General features: G+C 30.7%; 1 protein-coding gene across 1 annotated transcript in view; it reads right to left on the bottom strand.

The window, feature by feature from the left end:
* Window positions 1-22,696, bottom strand: part of LOC145283495 (Fanconi anemia group I protein-like) — a 143,147-nt gene that overhangs the window by 73,642 nt on the left and 46,809 nt on the right. Inside the window, exons 11-17 of the mRNA XM_080132321.1 lie at window positions 18,680-18,810; window positions 16,574-16,748; window positions 15,646-15,736; window positions 14,063-14,264; window positions 10,844-10,958; window positions 9,135-9,263; window positions 5,424-5,492 (exon numbers count right to left, since the gene is read on the bottom strand). Of these exons, the coding sequence (XP_079988447.1) occupies window positions 5,424-5,492; window positions 9,135-9,263; window positions 10,844-10,958; window positions 14,063-14,264; window positions 15,646-15,736; window positions 16,574-16,748; window positions 18,680-18,810 (912 nt within the window). The remainder of the gene's footprint in view (window positions 1-5,423; window positions 5,493-9,134; window positions 9,264-10,843; window positions 10,959-14,062; window positions 14,265-15,645; window positions 15,737-16,573; window positions 16,749-18,679; window positions 18,811-22,696) is intronic.

The following is a 22,696-nucleotide window of genomic DNA, read 5'->3' as shown; positions in this document are numbered from 1 at the left end:
TTCTTTATTTATTTATTCTTTCGATTCCCTTCGAATTGAGTAAATATCCCACTTTCGTATTTCTTATTTTTAGATGATATTTCAACAATTTTCTATTCATTTAATATTTTAATGCATTTTTTTAGTTTTTATAATTATTTTTCCCTTGTGATTTATTTATTTGGTACTTGTACAGTTTAATCAAGACATTAAAAAATGAAAATATCAAAAAAAGGTTATATTGTATGTATCCGTTCTGAACTGAAGATCTCCCCCAAAAAATGTCACTTAATTTGATCTAGCAATTTTTTTTTTTACAGCAGAAAAACATGTTTTTATGAGAGCGCGTTGAAGGCAGACATCTTGGAATTTTTGTTACTTTTTGTTTGGAGTTTAGAACATGCCACAGGAGATAACTCGAGTTAAAGCGCCGACACTCCCTCCCCATCCTTAATAATAGCTGTTCTTCCTAAAAATCTAACCTTTTGCTCGGTATCATAACAAGTTGTTTTTTTCGCTGTAAAACTTGATGAAATTAAGTGAATTTTTTTTCCGGAGAACTACATTCCATAACGGATACGTACAATTTAAACTATTTTTTTTCGATATTTTCATTTTTTAATGTCTTGATTAAACTGTACAAGTACCATTTATTTTAATGATTTACTCTCCATATCTTCACCAAAATCTTCAAATTTTAATCTCTATTTATATGCTCAACTATTTGCTTTAGTTTTGCATAATTATTTACATGTTACTATATGTTTCTTGATTCTTTTCCATTTTAAGAAAAACTACAATTAAAAGGTTTATTTAAATTATTTTAATTAATAATTTATCTCTACCTCCTGCTGGTTATGTAATTAATTTAAATGTTAAATCGATCTTTTCCAGCCTTATCTTAATATAAACAGGTTGTTTTTTATCTTTTGATTCCTTACTATTTCTGTATTAATATTATCGTAATATGTAATAACAGACTAAGGGACACAACTCTATTTTTACTCAAATTCATCAACTTGTTATTTTATCAAAATTCATTCTTAACCTAATATTTTGATTTTTGTCTTTATTAATTTCCTATGCGTAATTTTAAACTTGTAGTTCTCAGTTTACTCTCTTTAGCAATCTAGGTTCAAATTTTCACTTATTTTACCTCATACTTATATTATAATTTAGTCTATTTTAATTCATCATAATCTGTTCATCTCAATATTTAGCAATTAACATTTGATTTTTTTTTTTTTATTCTATTAAAATGTTTCACGTGTTAGTTCATTACCAATAATAATTAATTTAAATTTAATTCTATTTCCCTTATTCAACCTTCTTAGTGACACGCAATATGGTTTCCATTCTGCTAGATCTACAGCAGATGTACTTACAGTTATATCTCAAAGGATTAGTGAATCTCTCAACGGAGGCTTCCTTTCTAAGGCAATTGCTCTTAACATATCAAAGGCCTTTAATAAAGTATGGCATAAAGGTTTACTTCACAAGATCTCTAGCTACTGTATAGCTGGAAATGTCTTCTCAATTATTAAATCATTTCTCTCTTAACTTAAACTTACTTAAGAGTAGAGGTTGATGGGCAGAAATCAGAAGCTCACAGTATTAATGCTGGAGTCCCTCAAGGGTCCATCCTGGGACCAACTCTCTTCCTGATCTACATTAATGATCTTCCAAATCACATCCTTACATAGACATTTATGCTGATGACACTACTATCTATGGTAGCACATCTAAGACCGTAAACGACCAAGTTCTCTCTGATTCTCTGATCTTCAGCATTGTGGTATAATGGGGAAAGGAGTGGCTGGTTACTTTTGAAGCTTCTATCTTTACATCACCAACGCTCTGATCCCCATCTGGCATCAATTGAAATGAATGGCTCTCATCTTGAGGAGGCCTCATATTTTGACAAGCTCCTGGGCTTGACTTTTACTCCTGATCTTAAGTGAAACACATACATTAAATCCGTTGCCAAAGCCGCCGGAAAAATGGTGTGGATCCTTCTACAGATCCAGTAGATATCTCACTGCTGATGCAATTCTCTATCTATATAAGAGCCAGGTATAGAGTACTGTTGCCACATCTGGGCAGAAGCTGCTAGAAAGGACCTGTACTGCCTTGATATAGTTCAAAATAGACTTTGTAGCCTCGTAGGGGATGTCCTTTTCTCTTCCCTGCAACCTCTTTCTCACAGAAAAATGTTGTGAGTTTGTCTCTGCTTTATCGCTATTTTCATGGCAAGTGCTCAGCTGAGCTCCAATCTATGATCCTCCCTCGCCAAACTTTTACAAGAAATACCCGTCTAGCAGAAATCACTATCAATAATTTCTCCCACTCTTTATCTGTACCTAAACCTAAATGTAGATTCCATGAGCAAAGCTTCTTTATTAGAACTGCACATCTATGGAATTGTCTTCCGTTTTCCTGCTTTCCAGCTGATTACAATATGGTTGTCTTCAAGTCTAACGTAAACAAGTTTTTGATGAGCTGTTCCATATAAGTTAACAAATTTACCAAATTTCCATTACTAACAATTACTATATTGTCCAATTTCTACTGTGCACTCTTTAACCCTTATCCTCGAGTGGCCTCACGGCCTCCATAAGTGATGATGCCTATGTAAAAAAAAAAAATATATATATATAGTTTAGTTTCCATAAGTTAACAACCTATTCATTTATTTATTGCACCATTCTAAAACCCTGTGTTAAACTTAAAATTATCTTGCTGAACTTACAGTTTACTCAGAACATATTCCTAAATTATTTTATACATGTTATTTTAATCAGGTCTTAGGCATTAGAATAGGAATTTATTTCTATGAAGACAGCTTTGTATAACATCAAACTTTTTCTTTAAAATTCACTATGTGGTATGACTCAAGTGTAGATTACATTTTTTTGATTTACTAGGTTTATATTGTCTAGCTTTGTCTATTTACCTTTTTAATTTAAATTCTATTTTTTTTTGTAGTTCCATGACCCAATCCCATAATGCAGTAGTGTTTCTCTTCTTATTTTTCATATTTATTCTTGTCCTATCCTTATTATCATTCCAATTTAGTTCCTTCTCTTGTGTAATGTTAAATAATACGATATGGTCTCAGTATCTGTTCTTACATCCACTTCCCCCTAGGTATATCTTTTTTTTTAACTTCACATTTCAGAAATTAAACAATTACCTTCCAATGGACATTCATTAGATATTCTACAGTTAAATTTTTTCTCAATATTTAATTCTCCTGATTTAATCCTACTAATATTTATTATTTTGTTAATTTTCCATTATTTGAAATTATTATAGTTTTACTTAAATTTGCAGTGGTGAGAATGAAAGTTTAGCTGTGTTCTTATTAATTATTTTACTTAATTTATTTTCTAGGGGTAAGTTCTAATCAATTATTTCGTAAAATTCTTCAGGGATCTTATTTTGTATATGTTCACTGAAAGGTGAATCAACCCAAACTTGCTTTTTGCGTCTATTCTTCTTTTTCATAACTGCATTATTATATGTTTGTTTTGTTTATATTTCATTCTTTTTATACTTATCTTTATTTTTATTCCCTACATTTCTTTTTCCCTTCATCGTCATCATCATGATATTGTGTAGTTGATCTTACTATCTTCATTATCCACCTTCTTTATCTATTTGATTTTTCCTTGATATCCTGATCAAGTTAATGCTTCATTATAGTATTCCTTATTTTTATCTCATTGTGTGATATCCTAGATATTCTGTTTGATATACTGGAGATAATTGCTTTTTTCATACTCTTAGGATTATTAGATTTATAATCTATAGTCTATATTGAATAGTGTTTGGTAGTAATATTTTCACTATTTTATAATTGGAGTCTAATATTATTTCTAACTTAAGTTCATTAAAGAATAGTTTAATTTTCTTTCTAATTTTTTTCCTATTATTCGCTCACTTGAATTAACTAAAAATAATGCATCATCTTTATATAGCCCTCCATTTAAGTCTGGTATTTTTTATTCATCTCCTTTAGTATGTATAGACCTATTGAGCTCATTTTTTTGTGCGGATTTCCTTTCTTGTCTATAATACATCATATCTTATTAAGGTTTTTCTCACTAGTTTTCTCATTTCTATTTTTAATCTATTTACATCTGTTTCAATTTCTGCTAATTTTAGTGCTTTTTCAAAGAGTGCAGGAGTTATAGATGGATAATATGAGTTAATATCAAACATGATGAATTTCCTGTTTTTGTGTTTAGGTATTTTTTGGAACAAATCTATAACCTCACCAGAATGGCAGAAACACTAGAGGATGACCTCCAATCAGTAGTGGAATGGGGACAAAAATGGATGGTCACGTTCAATGCTGCCAAGACTAAACTAGTTTCATTCAATAATTACAAGAAACCTTCTCTACCACCTATAGCAATGGCCAACGACTCTTTATCTGAGAGTACGTCTTTCAAGTTCCTTGACCTAACGTTCACAGGAAACATGAGCTGGAACAATTACATCGAGGGCATTGCCAGGGCCGCTGCAAGGAAGGTGGGCTCTCTCTACCATGCTAGAAAACTACTAACACCCGAAAGTATCCTGTACCTGTATAAGGCCACCATTCACCCATGTATGGAGTATTGTTGTCATATTTGGGCTGGTGCATCGGCTACTAGTCTCTCGCTCCTTGACAAGGTTCAAAAGAGAGTTGCAAATCTGATAGGCCCTAAACTGGCATCAAAGCTTCAGCCTGTCCCATCGACGAAACGTTGCATCCCTCTGCCTGTTCTACAAGTATTTTAATGGTGAAATCTCTGATGAACTGCAGACACTTGTGCCCCCATGACGTGAACACCCTCGACAGACCCGACAAGCTGCAAAATCTCACTCCCACACAGTAGAGATCCCTAGATGTAAAAGATCTTTCTATTCCATTAGTTTCTTCTCCAGAACTGCTAGACTTTGGAATTCCATTCCAGATCACTGCTTCCCAACTGTACTGACATGCAGAAGTTCAAGTGCAACGTGAACCAACATCTTGCTGCCCAAATCCCTACATAGTACCCCAGTAGTTGTTTCCCCTGATAGTAGCCCCCTACACCAAAGTGGCAATGTGCCTTGTTTGGGGTGAAAATGTAATAAAAAAAAAAATAAAATAAAATAAAAAAGAAATCCCAAGGTTATGTTCGATTTTAGATTTTAAAGTCAGTAATATATAAATATATACACACACAAGATTCAAGCAAAGACGTCCGAAAGGTCCATATTTTTTGACCATTTTATGACAATTTTATTTACTTCTGAAATTCCAAGTGTATTTTTTATAGATCTTTGGATCTCAAATTCCATTTAACTTTTCGCACTTTTGAACAGACCTGAGATTCAACATGTTGGTACACAATTTTTTTTTTAATAATTTCTAGGCTAAGTAAAGAAAATAGAGAAAATGTCAAACTTACTTGATTTAAAAGTAGATCAAGAATCGGTTCAAGTAATTTGCTGTTTTTATTTAGGACACCATAAAGACCCTTTAAAAGAAATAATACAACATAATAATAATATATATAGTTTCATAGAAAAAAATATGCATATATATAAAAAATATTCAGTGCTTATTTAGAATTATATTAATTTTGAAAAACCAAAACAGAGAAAATGTAGAAAAATCTTTATGATGTATGTATACCCATCATGGAACAAAGGTGTCATATTCCAAAAATTGATCATATATCTTTCTTTGTTCTTCTTTATTATAATAATGAAATTTGACAATGGAAATATTGAATTTCAAGCTAAACTAATAGTATCTATTTAGTTGTCAGGTAACAGTAATGAACATATCCAAAAATTATGAAAAACAATAAGATACAAAATTGATTATTAGTGAAAATAGTTTTCGAAGAGAATTAGCAAAAATTGAGTTTTGCCAAATAAGGAACCAGAGAGTTTGATTTGTAAAAAAAAAAAGAAGGTAAATATTTTCTGACAATTGAAAATCTTGGGTCAATTTAGCAAAATTTAATTTTCGCTAATTGTCTTTGAAAATTATTTTCATTAATAATTAATTTTCTACCTCATCGTTTTTCTGAATTTTTGGATATGTTCAATATTGAGGCATGAAAATTAAGTAGATACCATTGTTTATACTTAAAATTCAATATTCTAATTTTTTGGACATAGTATGGAATAACTCCGGAAGTCAACAAACTCAATCTTCAATCAACACTGGGTAATTGGCAACACACGTGTCATTCGTAAACATACACAACCCGAGTTGCTTGTTTTATTCATTGATTTTAAATATTAAGAAAATATTTAAAGAAAAATAGAGGGGAAGGATATATTTTTATGTAGGGTGCGTTTCTTTGGGAGGGAGGGGGATTTCCTTTTTTTAACAAAACTTTTCAATAAACGAATGTAGAGATGGTGTCTATCAAATAATTTGTTTTAAAATGAGTTCATTCTCTACAATCATTCAATTTCATTTTTTTAAGAAAAACATTAAATATCTATTTTTAATGTATGACGTGTTTTTATTTTTTTCTTGGTTTTCATGTACATTTTGTATACCTATTTCTACTTTCATTTTTTTCTTGTTCACATGTCCTTAGTCTGAATTTGTAACAGTGGCCTATCATCAATGAATTTCTTTTAAACCAAAACAGTAATTAACAATGTTTTTTTGTTTTTTTTAAGTTTAATCTATTTGAAACTGGTGTAAATTATTGCACAGTAAAAATAATTAAATTAAAACAAACCAAAACAGTAATTAACAATGTTTTTTGTTTTTTTTTAGTTTTAGCAAGGTCCGTTCGTCACGGTGGTTACTCAGATAGCATGTGTTCTTTGACTTTTAGACGTCAACCAGTTTTATGCTCTATGTGGGAGTCAATTTATATGTAAATTACCTTAACTCTCACTAGATCTTGTGGGGAGATCTGTTATCTGATCATATTTTCTTTTTGTTTGAAGTGATGTTTATGAATTGGGTTTAAAGTACTATTGGGAAGAGTTCCTGTGTAGAGACGTTGATTAAAGATTAGACAGGCCTGTTAAAAGAGAGAGTTCATGAATGCGTGTTGAAGTTAGTAGGAGCATGCGTCTATGTATGGATGGAGACAAAAGATAGCGGGTCCTCTAGGATGAGAAAAGAGTGCATCTGTGTATCGGATCTAAGTCCGGGTCTAGTGGTAGCCATGTTTGATTCATTGTCACTGTGTCATAGTCAAACCCCAGGCCAAAAGGCCAAGGTGGGTTGTGTTGCATCCCAAGATTAGGAACTAGTCTGTGTCATGTGGAGTTGTTGTCAGTTCAAGAGCCAGGAAGGAATACAAAGAATTGCCATGTGTTTAACCTTTTATAAACTCAGTCACATGGTTAACTCACCTGAGTGATGATCTTTGATTGGTCAAGCCAGAAAAGAAGTTGACCATTACAACCAATCAGTAATGATGTTATAAAACAAAACATCTTGAATCGGGTATACAAGTTTCTAGGAGCTTCATTCATGGGTTTTTATATGAGAAGATCCAGGGCTTTACGTTGCAAGCAAAACAGTCGCATTTGTAAGTGATTTTTTTCAAGTGGTACTAGAAATAATAAAACGCTTAGGTTTTGGCAATTGTTTTTTCTTTTTTCACAAAACTTTTCTTCCAAAACTTATTGCTGAATGAAAAATGTCTTTTCAACCTTTTTTTGTTTAAATAAAACAAGCAAAGTCAAATTATTTAAACAATAAAAGTTTAATAGAACAATATAATTTTTTTTTTAACGAAGGCTGTTTAAAAAAACATTTGATGAAATTCAGAATGTTTATACTTTCAAGTCTCAACATAAAATTCAGTGCTTAGAATAACACTTATTTTTAAAAAAATACAGAAAAATCTTTATGTACTTGTCACAGAATGAAAATGTCATATTCAAAATCACATGGGTTTGGCTAATAACTTTTCTATTTGGCGAGTAAACGAAAATATTTAGTTGTCAAATGTCAACTAAAAATAAATTTGTCCGTAGAGTCTTGAAACAGTCCAATTCAAGACCCACACATCCTATCACGATTCGGGCATACGTTATCATTTGTTATCATTTGACAATGGTACACATGGAAAATTTCTGCAACACAATATTCGTATTACTCTCAGCTTTTCAGAGTGATGATGATGATGCCGTGTACTTTTAAACCTTTCCACACCAACGCTTATTCCATTCCTCTAATTCGCTCTCCCGAGCGCACTCATCTCCCATGTTGCATGATCAATTCCACCCCTTTTCATATTCTACTTAAAATAATCCTTGTATTACTTCTTCTAGCTCCCACATTTAACTAGTTCAGAATAAAATATTTTTTTAGGGTAAGATTGATTGCTCATCCTTACAATGTGATCAACCCATCTCAAAAGATTTTAAATAATTAAAGCCTCTATACTAAAGCAACCAGATTTTTCCATAACAATGATGCTGGTTTGGAAATCCCACCAATTTTATAAATTTTCGTAAAAGTCTTTAATGTAGTTTTTCAACTCCTTTAAGATGCTGACAGTATGTCGTCTGATGCACACAAAAGCATGCCAAGGGCAATAGCTTTATACTGGTGTTAGAGAAATTAATCAGAATCTGGAATTGGAAAAATTTGTGCATATTTTCTGCAAAAACTATTCCTTTAATTATCCTTTTTTATTTGATTTTGTTTAAAACAAAATCTCCCACAGTTGGTAGATAAATAATAAAATAAATATCTATTGATTTTAAACAACCAGTAAAGTTAAAATGTACATATCCCCCCCACCCCCAACAAGTTTGTTTTTATGTTTTAGAAAAAAATGTTTTTACAGTAATTGGGGGAAAAATAACTTTATAGTAAAATATTTAGAGATTTATAAAGAATCGGAATCATTAATTTAGTACGGAATAAGCAATTGTATCAGGATTGGGAAAAATATTGGAATTGTCCCATCAATACTCGATACTCTAAAATCTTGGTATCAAGCCTTAAATCCTAATCATCAAAGATTCTGTGATGAAGTTTACCATTATTGTCTTCTTAATTATTTAAGCAAACTGTTGTATTTTATCGCCACTGATAAACACGTTTATTTTTTTCTTTACAAAAAATGTCTTATAAAAGAAGCAGTTTGGTACCAGTAAATGGAAGGGAGGCTTGCACTTACCTGATATAGGATGAAACGGACATCGGCTTGTTGAGAAAGACATCGTCGTAGATTGCGGATAACTTCCAAACACAGGGTGCTATTACTTACTGGATTGTAATTAATCCTTGACTGCACATCAACTTGTAGCTGAAAATATACAAAGAAAACATTTGAGTACTTTAAAAATATAAAAGAAACAGTTGTATACTTTAAATATATAAAAGAAGCAATTATGTATTTTAAATAATGTAAAAGAAACAATTGTGCACTTTAAATATGTAAAAGCAACAATTATACACTTTAAATATGTAAAAGAAACAATTGTGCACTATAAATATGTAAAAGAAACAATTGTGCACTATAAATATGTAAAAGAAACAATTGTGCACTTTAAATATGTAAAAGAAACAATTGTGCATTTTAAATATGTAAAAGAAACAATTGTGCATTTTAAATATGTAAAAGAAACAATTGTGCACTTTAAATATGTAAAAGAAACAATTGTGCACTTTAAATATGTAAAAGAAACAATTGTGCACTTTAAATAATGTAAAAGAAACAATTATACACTTTAAATATGTAAAAGAAACAATTGTACACTTTAAATATCTAAAAGAAACAATTATACACTTTAAATATGTAAAAGAAACAATTATACACTTTAAATATCTAAAAGAAACAATTATACACTTTAAATATGTAAAAGAAACAATTGTGCACTTTAAATAATGTAAAAGAAACAATTATACACTTTAAATATCTAAAAGAAACAATTATACACTTTAAATATGTAAAAGAAACAATTATACACTTTAAATATCTAAAAGAAACAATTATACACTTTAAATATGTAAAAGAAACAATTATACACTTTAAATATGTAAAAGAAACAATTATACACTTTAAATATCTAAAAGAAACAATTATACACTTTAAATATGTAAAAGAAACAATTATACACTTTAAATATGTAAAAGAAACAATTATACACTTTAAATATGTAAAAGAAACAATTATACACTTTAAATATGTAAAAGAAACAATTATACACTTTAAATATGTAAAAGAAACAATTATACACTTTAAATATCTAAAAGAAACAATTATACACTTTAAATATGTAAAAGAAACAATTATACACTTTAAATATCTAAAAGAAACAATTATACACTTTAAATATGTAAAAGAAACAATTGTGCACTTTAAATATGTAAAAGAAACAATTATACACTTTAAATATCTAAAAGAAACAATTATACACTTTAAATATGTAAAAGAAACAATTGTGCACTTTAAATATATAAAAGAAACAATTATACACTTTAAATATGTAAAAGAAACAATTATACACTTTAAATATGTAAAAGAAACAATTATACACTTTAAATATGTAAAAGAAACAATTATACACTTTAAATATGTAAAAGAAACAATTGTTTAAACTAGTTAAAAAACAGTTGAGTAACTTTAAATATGTAAAAAAAAATAACAAATTAATTTGTTTCCATTGATTGTGTGATTTGCATAAGATACTTTATATGTTTTTCTCCTTGCATTTCAAGAAACACAGAATACAATTTGCATACAGAAAGATGACAAAATATTTAAAAAAAATAACTTATTCAGACAGAATAACCAATTTTAACAAAATAATGTGTGCAGTTGTTCTCATATTCATATTCTTTATAAGCATCAAAATCACGACTCTACTTTGTAGAGATACTTACTTGACTAAGTGAGAAAGTCTGGCTCGACTGACTTGCTGGAAGGCTGCCAATAATTTTAAAATGCTTCAGAATCATGAGATAGCCTTTAGCGCTGACTTTCCGGAAATTGAGATGCCTTAATTTAAAAAGAAAAATTATTAAAATCTGATATACTTTTATTTATATATATATATTTAAAAAGTGATGATTCAAATAAACTTTGGTATTTTTGTAGAACAAAATATTTATTCATGAAACTTACCTTACAATGAGTGTTTTTTTGTTCTTGATTTGAGTTTGAATTTTTTTTGTAAATAGTCAGAATTTTCTAGGCAGTTTACATAAAATATTGGAAGCTACCAAATGAAAGTTTTAATTTTTTTTTTTACACAATACTGGCCAATTTTTTTGATTGAAAAATATATTATTTCTATTATTACAAATTAGCTGAATGCCCGGCGTTGCTCAGTCATACAATATGCTTCAACATGATATTTTAATTTATACAGATTGTGTATGTATTATAATAGAATCAATCCTCTATTGAATATTATATATTATGAGGAATAATTTGCCCAGTAGACTAATTCGAAAGAATAAATAAATAAATAAATAATAATGATAATATAGTTCATAGAATTTCATCTGTGTTTGTTTACAATATCGTGTAAGCTGCTATTTGGGTTTGACGATGAATGTCCCGGAAACTCACTTCTGATTAATGTTTATTTTTAAAATATGCAAACAAAGAAATGATTTACGATGACTTTAAATGATTCCTCTTTTTTTAATGTTAATAAAAAAAATTAAAATAAAATGGTGAAGTACACCTGAGCCTGAACAGGGGATCATTCAATCTGTAGGCGAATGTTCAACCACTAAGCTATGTTTTCAGATGCCAACAAATTTGTTTTTTTCTAAAAAGAAATTATTTGTTGAGATTTTATTATTTCCCTTGCAACCTAAAATATTCCCCTGTATAAATTCTTTTTTATCTATAAGAAAGAAAGGCTACTTTTAGGATTGGATTTTTTCGATTTTTGATAATTATCGGACAAATTTCTGTATAAAACATATCTAAGAACAGTGCCAGACACATAAATTACCTTTGTTTGAAATTTGCAAAAGATAGGCTCAGCCATTTTGGAGTCTATAAGGAACTCACACACACACACACACACACACACACACACACACACACACACACACACACACACACACACACAAAGTGACTTTTATATAATAGTAGAGATATAATTCAATGAAAAATTAGTTTAAACACAAAAATGAAAACATTCTTTTTACAGTTATAAAGAAAATACAATGAACAATTTTTACAAAACTTTAAGAAAATTAAAATTCAACTCAAGAAAAATAAAAAATTTTTAATAATAAACCAATGCCAGCAAATAAATGTTTTCTATACGACGTTGGCTATTGTGATTTCATTAAGTTTGTTTCTCTAGTCAGGAGGAGAGTGTTACGAATAGACTCCAAGCCTATGCATATGTCTGAGTCCTTACAGCAGAGTGGGAGATAACCAGGCATGTTAAAGTGGTTAGAGGGAATGGAGGAGTGTAGGTTAGTTTCACTTAATGTTAAGATATCCGGGGTGTAAAATGATTCAACATCATCCAAGTTAGTTCTAAACCCGCAAATATTCGTAAATTGCAAGCCTCAAGGGAGGAGGCAGGTTGATTCTCTTTGAGTTTGGTCTTGTTAGTGCATGTGTAGCTGTGCAGGAGTTGAAGAAGGCTGATATGGAGTCCATTTTTTAGTTCTTCTTTGTTATTATAGCGAAATTCGAAAATTGAAATATTGAATTTCAAGTCAAACCAATGGTATCTATTGAATTGTCATGTAGCAGCAGTAATGAAAATATTCAATAATTACCATAAAACGATAAGGTAGAAAATTAATTATTAATGAAAATAGTTTTGGGAAATAATTAGCGAAAATGGAGTTTTGCAACAAAAGGAACCAAAGAGTTCGAATCGTAACAAAAAGATAATTATTCTCTGAAAACTGAAAATCTTTAGCCAATTTAGCAAAACTTAATTTTCACTAATTGTCTTTGAAAAATGTTTTCATTATTAATTAATTTTATACCTTATAATTTTTCATAATTTTTGGATATGTTCATTACTGTGACATGACAATTCAGTAGATACCATTGGTTTTATTTCAAATTCAATTTTTCAATTTCATTACAACAATGAAGAAGAACCCATTTTTTTTGTGACTTGCCTCCCCTAGCCCAAAGACAAGAGATGGGGTGGGAGGCTGAGCGACATTCTTAGCTTCTTCCATGCACAACCAGTCGTTATTATTGCTGTTGTACAGCATTCACCCTAGGCAGGTTGAATTGGCTTCCTCCGGAGGAGGAAGTATCAAGAGAATATGAAAATCACAAGCGGTCCCTAGTCACCTGTAAAATGTGTCTCTAGCTTTTGAGTGTTTGTTTTTTCAAGAGTTTCTAACTTTCTATTTGGAAATAAATTTGTAACTTTTCAAGCTTGAAATGATATTCATTAATAAAAAATATTTTGAGTCCTGTGAAAACTTACTAGATTTAGGAAATAACGAAGAAAGCAAATCCCAACGAAGTGAAGAAAGAAAGAGTGTAGCAATTAGAGTTATTCACTTTTTAGTTTTGTAAGAATCACTTTGCGATCCAATCACAAGGTAAGAAATCTTAAATAAAACAAACACCATGAATAAATATTTGAATATATAAAGAACTTGAAGCATAAAATCTTTTTCCAAAATTACTAGATTCGGCATTAGATAACTTGAAAAGGGTTGGTACATTGTAAATAAAAATATAATTCTTTCCCTTTCTTTTTCTTTCCTAATGCAACGTTCACATACAAGTGAAAAAGGAAGATACATATAATCATTGCCTACAATAAGGTCTGCAAAATTAGGAGAAAACAAGAACAGCACGAAAACACGGATCTTACACCGAAATATTAGTGGAGATTGCTAAACCGATGAGAATGCTCCCGACACAATTTAATAAACCAAGATTTTCATCCTCTCAAGCGCAATACAGATTCAAACATCCACATTGAGTCATCGGTGTATCTATCTTTTCTCTTTTGTTTTTTTACATAGGCATAACCACTTATCAAGGCCCAGAGACCACTCGAGGATAAGGGTTAAGAATGTACAGTAGTCAATTGGACAATATAGTAATCATATCCATTCTAAGTAAATTTATCAATATCAAATTCTTACTTTGAAAACATGGACTTTCGCAGAAGCAGCATGAGGGCATCACGTAAAGTAATGCTAAATTTGAGGATTGGCTGCAAAATTTCCAAAAGGCTCGTAGCAGTTGACGGTGGCAAAGAAGGGAGGTGGTCAAACATCTCAGCCAATTTCTTCACCGAATTTAAAAGAAGCTGTGGTCCAGATTTAACTACTTGAGTCAACAAATCTGAAAGAAAACTTTTTTTTTTCAAATATTCTGGGTGTGAATAAATTTGCAAAACAGAGACGAAAACAATTTGTGCATTCATTCTTTTTTCGGATGACTGTTATCCTCATCTTTATAGTTGTTGTTTCACCATGTTTCGGCCATCCTCTGGCCTCTTTCAAGTGATCAACCACAACGGGATAGGAATACTGAGTCTTGTAACTTATCCCCTGTATTTACTGCCTTCCATAGTTGCTGTCTCACTACCTTTTTGGCCAACTAATTCTTTGGCCTATTTCAGTAGGATTCAAACTGCTATCTTCAGACAATGCTCACCTGAAACTCAACGTCTCTATCCACTATACCATGAAGGCCAAAGGATCAGTTGACAAAAAACGTGATGAGAAAAACAACTATGGAAAGCGGTAATTACTGGGGATAAGTTACTGCACTTAGCATTCTTACCCAATCATGGATAATCACTTAAAGAAGGTCAGAGGATGAGTTGGCTGAAACGTGGTGAAACAACTATGAAAACGAGAATAACAGTCCACAAAAAAGAATGAATGCATCTCAAAGGATTCCAAAAATAAGACAAAAAAATATAGTACCATATTCCAAAAATCATATTAATTGATCAAGTAGTTTCATTTTTAAATAAGAAAATAAAATTTCATGAGCACCAAAAGTGATTGTCTCATCTGCTATTTTGAAAAAAATCTAAAAAAAACAAAAAAAAAAAACAAAAAAAAAACAAGCTAACTCAATAATAATTCATACTTGCTTGATTTATGTTGTAATGCCTACAAATTCCCATTAATTGCTTTAAAATGATTTTTTTATATAAATGGAATGGCATTACAATTCAACCTTGATTTGTCTGGATGCAATTTTTTAAAATATATTTATGGTATTTTTGATATTTTTATGGTATTTTTTATATTTTTATGGTATTTATATGCTATTTTTGATATTTGTATGGTATTGTTTTCATATTTTTATGGTATTTTTTATATTTTTATGGTATTTTTTAATATTTTTATGGTATTTTTTAATATTTTTATGGTATTTTTTAATATTTTATGGTATTTTTTTAATATTTTATGGTATTTTTTAAATATTTTCATGGTATTTTTTAATATTTTTCAGGTATTTTTATGTTATTTTTCGAGATTTTCATTGTAATTTTATGGTATTTTTTAAAAATATTCTATATTTTTTAAAAATATTTTAAAGATATTTTTTTATATTTTCATTTTATTTTAGTGCTATATATATATATATATATACATATTTGCATTGGAGAAGAAGATATTTTTGCAAGAAACCATAAAAGTCAAGTATGAAAGTTTTTCTTTTAAATAAATCAAGAAAAAAAAAAAAAAAAATGAAAATTACTGACCAAGAAAATGGATTATAGGTTGAGATTCCGAAGTGCCAATACGTGTGAAAATCTCGTTTAAGATATCTTCTCTAACAGCATCATTATGGGCCTAAAAAAAAAAAAAGAAAAAGACAGTAAAATCCATAGGAAAAATCATGGTAATTTTAATGTCTACACAGAATTTTTTTTCTGTGATGTAGTGACTTTGTTATCACGATGATGTCAACTACGCTAGGAAATAAACTTGGGATTTATGAGGATAAGTGAAGGTGCTTATTCAGATTGGCATTTATGGCGAAAAAAAAAAAGAAAAACTTTTATTTTGTACCTACTTGTCACGGAATGAAGATGGCATATTCCAAAAATCATGAAAATTGATCAAGTAGTTTTTTTTTATATTCGACAAACAAATTTGCCATTTTTTACCGATAAATGAAAGCGGAAATCATTTTAATATTCTTCAAATTTTGCTTTTAACTTACAAAAATGTTTTCACAATTTGAAAATTTTATTTTCTGACAAAATAAAAATAAAAAATACATGTTGTGTTAATAAATTATTACATATTTGCAGTGTATATTGATCTCAAAAACATTCTTAATATAATAACAAAAACAAATGTTTTTTAATGCCAATGCAAAATTTTAATAAATTTAATAAAAAAACATTTTAATATATTTAATAAAAGCAAATTTTTTTAATGCTGATGCAAATATTTTTTCTCACAATAAACTCACACTGTGGTTTGGTGACTTTTCCATAATGACCCTCTAGATCACATCCTGCTTCCCACATGATACCAAATCAACCATAACAAAAATATATTTTAACTAATATTTATACTAGTAGACATACCTAACAATATTTGAATGGATGGACAGACAAAGCCTCTCATAGATATGCAGAGATATATCTAAAAAAAAAAATAAATAAAGTGTTTATTTACCTTAAAAGCCGTGGCAAGTATTTGTGAACCCAAATGACAAGCTCTTTTGTGAGAAGTAGGCTGTATGAAAGTCACCCCTTCAACACGACCAAAGGAAGTTTTGGGTCCACAGGAGTCCATCAATAGGAAACCAAGACGTATCAAACCTTGGATGACATTATCCCAGCCATAAGAACTAAAAAAATAGGAAAGAAAAGCATCATTAATCAAGAAATTAAACAAATTCAGATATATTTATAAAATATACTTAAAACAAATCATTTTTCAAAAGTGCTGAATACTAGATAGAGCTTTACAATATTTAATAAATAAGATTTCAGTTTGGCTTATGCAACTGCAGTCACAGTTTAATGATTGCACTTTGTTCTTTATTTTTAGCTCTCATGGAATGTCACCACTGAAATGTGACTAAAGTTGTGTAAACCAAACTAAACATAAATATATAGGTAGGACCATAATAAAAACGGAATTTTCAACCTCCATAGCAAATAATAACTGTAAAAACTTGTAAAATAAAATTAATTCATCATAATTTTTGCTGTATTCTCAAGAAGGATTACAAAAAAATCTCATATTTTTAGTCTCCATAAAATCGGTTAATTTTCAAAAACATTTCATAGAAATAATTTAAATATTACCGTTTTTTAGGCTACAAATTACAATATTGAAAATTAATAAATTGTTATCAACAAGGAAAATTTGTCACTTAGGGTCATCCATAGATACTGAAAGTTAATTATTTTAGGTGTTGTCTGCTTTTATGTGATATGTCTTTTTCATAATATTTCAAGCCAAAAGTAAGACTTTCACTGTTATATTTCACTTGAACCAAAATTTTAACAAGGTATAATGCATATTTGTACTGACTTTTTTCCTATATTTTTAATGTTTAATTTGGCTGTTTCTTGAAAAATTTACTGCTATTGTTATATTTTGTCATTTTTTAAGGTTTTGTCATTTTGCAATATTCAAATTGAATTTCACCATTTTTATGGAGTGTAAAATAAATGTTCATATGCGGTTTAAACACAAATCCTTCTTCTTTGATATAGAATAAAAATTACAAAGTAATTTAATTTTACCAGTTTTTACTTGAATTTTTTGTTATTGGTGTCAAAATTAGTGTCATATATATATATATATATATTTGGTAAAACTGGTAATTAGTAAAAACTTGAAGAGAGTGCTCAATACTATTGCAGAGCAAATATGTTTTATTACCATTAAAAAAATAAAACATATATATATATATATATATATATATATATATATATATATATATATATATATATATATATATATATATATTACACATACATACATAAAAAGAACAAAATTAAAGACTATAAATTATAATTTACAAGAATTTATTGTTTGACAAGATACTCAAAAAGAAATATTAAGATTTTTTTTAATCCCCGGAGTTTCAAAGAATGTCTTCTTTTTATCAGAGGAAATATATTAGCAAATAATTATTATAGTGAACCTAGGAATTTGCTGATACTGGCATAAATTGAAACTGCATTATATGAAAACTAATCATATATGCAAAACAATTAGTGTAAAGAGTTCATGAAATGGAGAAAGAAATGAAAAATAAAAACATACAAATGAAAGGATATGCAGTGGTTGTTTCAAAAGGTAAATTGGTCATAAGATTAAATGTTCTCATAATTAATCTGAGTTGTAAAATGCAATATTGACATTACGATCCAAATTAAGAACCCAAAATGAGTGTAATCCAATTATTCTGTAGTTACTCCCTCTCTAATTGAAAAAAACTTTAACACTTTGAAAATTTTTTCTTCTTCGATCGCTTGCAAAGTGTTTTTTCTACAGAAAACTACAAGTGAAATTATAATCTATAGATCACCCCTACATGTGCTTTTTTCTTTTTTACATTTGCAAAAATATATGCACATATGAGATGGGTTTTTAGAGTAATCCAAACATTTAACAAAAACAAAACAAAACAAACAAAAAAAAAAACAACTAAATATTCAAAGATTTTAAAAGAATCAAATTCAGTAATTCCATGAGAAACAGAAATTTAGAACAGAATCAGTAATTGTTATAAGAATCGACTTATCACTAGTTTAGACTTACCTGTTCTCTATAGTTTCCAAAATAAGATCTTCTGAGACAGAAACCTCTGAAAATTGTAACAGTGTATTCTTGGATTGTCTCTCAGCATCCTGAAAATTCTTCAGAATAATACTCCGCAGTAGAGTAAATACCTGAAAACGAAATAATCTTATATATTATAAATAAAAAATGAAGACACTCCGTATATTAGGGAAACATTTGGAAAATGCTTCACCATAGAGATCTGAATGTTCATTTACCAAAACCAAACAAAAATAATGTATACATTTATGTATGACTAGCAGGGGTGCCCGGTGTTGCCTGAGTGTTTGTAGGTGTAAAAAAAAAAGTTTTGGTAGGGAGGTAGGTTCAAACCCGAAGCCTTTGGCGGACATACGAAAAAAATGCACACACATTTTTCTTTTATATTATAGACTAGCAGGGGTGCCCAGCGTTGCCCGGGTGTTTAGAAGTGTGTGTGCTGGAGGCGAGATCAAAACAAATATGATAAAATAAAAAAAAAAGATAATAAAAAAAAAGACAGGGAACATGATGGAAAAAAACAAAGTTTTGGTAGGTAGGCAGGATCGAACCAGAAGCCTTGAGGCGAAGGTAGAAAATAAAGTTGTTCCCCTAAAATGTTTGGGGGAAAAAACCAGCTCCCCATGAAAAGGGGATTGTCCAAATTGAATAGCAATTATCTTATATAAGGAGTTTCCTCTGCATTGATCCATAGCTCATTGCTTTCTGGATGTTCCCGGCACGAAAGCCAAGGCGTTCCCATTTCACTTTATTTATACAAAAATGCCGAACCAACATGAGAGAAACTAAAATAACAACAATTTTGTAAAAGTTGATGCAAATAAATCTAGACATGACATGCGTTCGAAAATCCTAGATATTATTATCTAGGGGGCATATAAACAGTTCTAAGAAATAGTACCCCCGAGAGCCCCTTAAAAAAGCCTTTGCCGGACATACAAAAAATGTGAACACACATTTTACCTTTTATATATATATATATATAAGACTAGCAGGGGTGCCCAGCATTGCCCGAGTGTTTGGAGGTGAGTGTGCGTGTGTTTTGAGGTGAAGGGGGGGTTTAGATCAAAACAAATATGATAAAATAAAAACTCAATTAACAGGTGTGTGAATTTAATGAGTTCAAATGTCGCGCCATACAGGGAATTAACTTTTACTGCGAGGCAGTTTTTTGGAGCTTGTTTACCCAACTTTGGCTGCTAGGTAGTTTTTCTGGTTTTGTTTCTCCAAAAAAGTGTCCAAATGAATAGCAATTGTCTGATATAAGGGGTTTCCCGCCACATTGATCAAAAGCTGATTGCTTTCCAGAAGTTCCCGGCATAAAAGCCAGGAACGATTGCCTTCGCTTCAGATTAGTTTCGTTTTTTTACGAAAAAGCCGAACCAACACGAGAGAAGCTAAAATATCTAGAGTTTTGTTAAAGTCTAGACGCGATGCGCGTTCGCAAATCCTAGATATTATGATCTAGACAGTATATAAAGAGTTCTAAGAAATAGTACCCCCTCCCCCCAAGAACCCCCCCTCTCAAAAAAGCCTTTGTTGGACATACAAAAAATGTGCACACACATTTTGCCTTTTATCTATATATATATATATATATATATATATATATATATATATATATATATATATATATATATAAAAGCGAAAATGTGTGTATGTATGTATGTATTGTCAGGTCATGTCATATGCTACTGGTACCATGTAACCCAGTACTACCTGCCTCATGGTCGGGTCACCGGCGACTAAACTGGTTCCCCACCAGACTTGTTTCGTGAGGAGGGTGGCTAGTCTTCCAAAGGGCGAATGAACCCTTTTTTGGAGTCAATGGCCAACTAGCACCGTGTATATTTGTGTGTATGCATGTGTGTGTTGGGGTGAAGAGGGCTCCGGTAAGACGTGGTGAAAGCAACCTTTCTAGAAGAAGCAAATCTCTGATTTAAAAAACCATAAAGCGGAAGACCAGTATCCGCATTAAGCTGGTCTGCAGTTTAACTTGTTGCTGGCTATCTTGCTCTTGCTTGTTGCTGGATCTCAACATTTTGAACGGAGAGAGAGATTTAACTGTCGTACAAAGCTAAGGCTGTAACATCATCTGTGTATAGATACTCCCTCAGGCATTTGTCTATAAAAATGGCCTTGTGGCGATGGAAAAGTTGTGACACATGGAGGCTTGAAATGCTGGAAGCACGTAATAATTGATCTCAATGACCGTCTTCGGTATCATGCCTGCTTGAGCATGTGAATTCACTAGTAGGATTAAAAAAAAAAAAAAAAAAAAAGTCATTTTTGGGCTCATAGACATTGAGTGTCTGAGGGAGTGGCACTCGTCTGACAAGACGTTGCAATCATCATGTATGTATGTGTGTTCGCTTTTTGTGTATGTCTACAAAAGGCTTTTTTCGACGTGATTCTCGGTTGGCTCATTCCTTCTTAAAACTTTTTATATGCTGTCTAAATAATAATATCTACGACTAAGGAACTCTAGTCGCAGCTATCTTTAATTTACTTGACTTTTACAAGCTATTTTCGAGATAATTTTTGATCGCCGCATAGTGGGGAAAACAGAAACTGTCTTCCAGTGCAAAACTAAGTCAAACATCACACGACTTAACGTTCTTGCACCTGTTAATTTCGCTTTATAAACATCAACTTAACACACTTATCAATTCATCTATTCCCGTGGTCGAGATGGTTAGGTCGCAGGTTTTTTTTTTCCATCTCCGCGTCAAAGGTTTGGGGTTCAAGCCTACCTTTCTACTAAAACTTTTTTTTTCTTTTACACCTCCAAACACCTGGCCAACGTTTTTTTTTTAAACAGGGTTGTTTTGATCTACTCCCCACCCAACACACAAACACCCGGGGAACGTCGAGTACCCCCCCCCCGCTAGTCAATAATATAAATCTCACCTGTCTGTTTAAATGTATGTATGTACGTCTGCCTAAAACTTTCGATAGAGGCGACAGATTTTCACGAGATCAACAGATTTTCACGAGATCAGTATCGTTTTGAAGCTCGATCCTTTGGATGACAAATATTGAAATATTGGCTAAAAGCATTAATTCCTTCATCTTCAACTGGGCACTTTTCTACAAGGATTAGGTCGCTTTTTTTGCCTATATTTTCGAAAGTCATTCCCTCTTTTCGATGGACTAGCTTTAATTTAAACCTTCGCAACTTCCGGTTTTGTGATGAACACAACGGCAAAGACATCACTTCTTTTCCTCCTTTGCTTGCAGTACGGGTTCGAGCCTGCCTGCCTACTACCTTTTCCAAACACCCAGGCAATGCCGGGCCCCAGGCTAGTATATATATATGTGTGTGTGTGTGGATATATTATAAAAGTGAACTTGTCTGAACAGGTGTGAGTGTGTGCATGAGGAACAGTCTCTACCAAACTATCTGTCATTTTTTGGTCAACAGACTTGAAACTTGATATATAAAGGGTTCAGACCTGTGGAACAAATTCAGTTTAGTTTTTAACTCATAAAAATAGCTGCTAAGAGATCAAAATTGAAAAATTGGAACTTGGCAAGCCTAAGTCGATGAACATGCATGCGCAAACATTTATACATTTAACCCCATTAATATTTAAAGTTTTGACATTCTTTAGATCATAATAGAGCGAATACCGTTGGAAAGTTAAATGTTTTTGTTTCAATTCTAGCTGATATCACCCATCATATTTTTTAACTTTTGAAATCACTACTATATATTGGGTACAATATAATAATCAATAATGAAGTGGCTCTACAATAATAATATGAAATCGGGATAAATTAAATCATATTTAGGCATAATTTATGACCAGGCAACTTGCTAGTATATGATGGATTCTTTCATCAGTTTTGATGTATGAGCTTCCGCCACAACAACTATGTTGCTTGGAAAACGATAACAATATATTAAATTACGGCCCCCCCAGCTGTGTGGATGGAACACTATCTCCCTTTAAAAACAAGAATAAAAGCGTCCCGGATATTGAAACTAGTTTG

This window comes from Euprymna scolopes, chromosome 8 (genome assembly GCF_053919585.1).
Source record: "Euprymna scolopes isolate OS-2025 chromosome 8, ASM5391958v1, whole genome shotgun sequence".
In the NCBI taxonomy this organism is placed as follows: domain Eukaryota; kingdom Metazoa; phylum Mollusca; class Cephalopoda; order Sepiida; family Sepiolidae; genus Euprymna; species Euprymna scolopes.
Note: the sequence above shows the minus strand (reverse complement) of the source record. Positions and strands in the feature narration are given on the sequence as shown.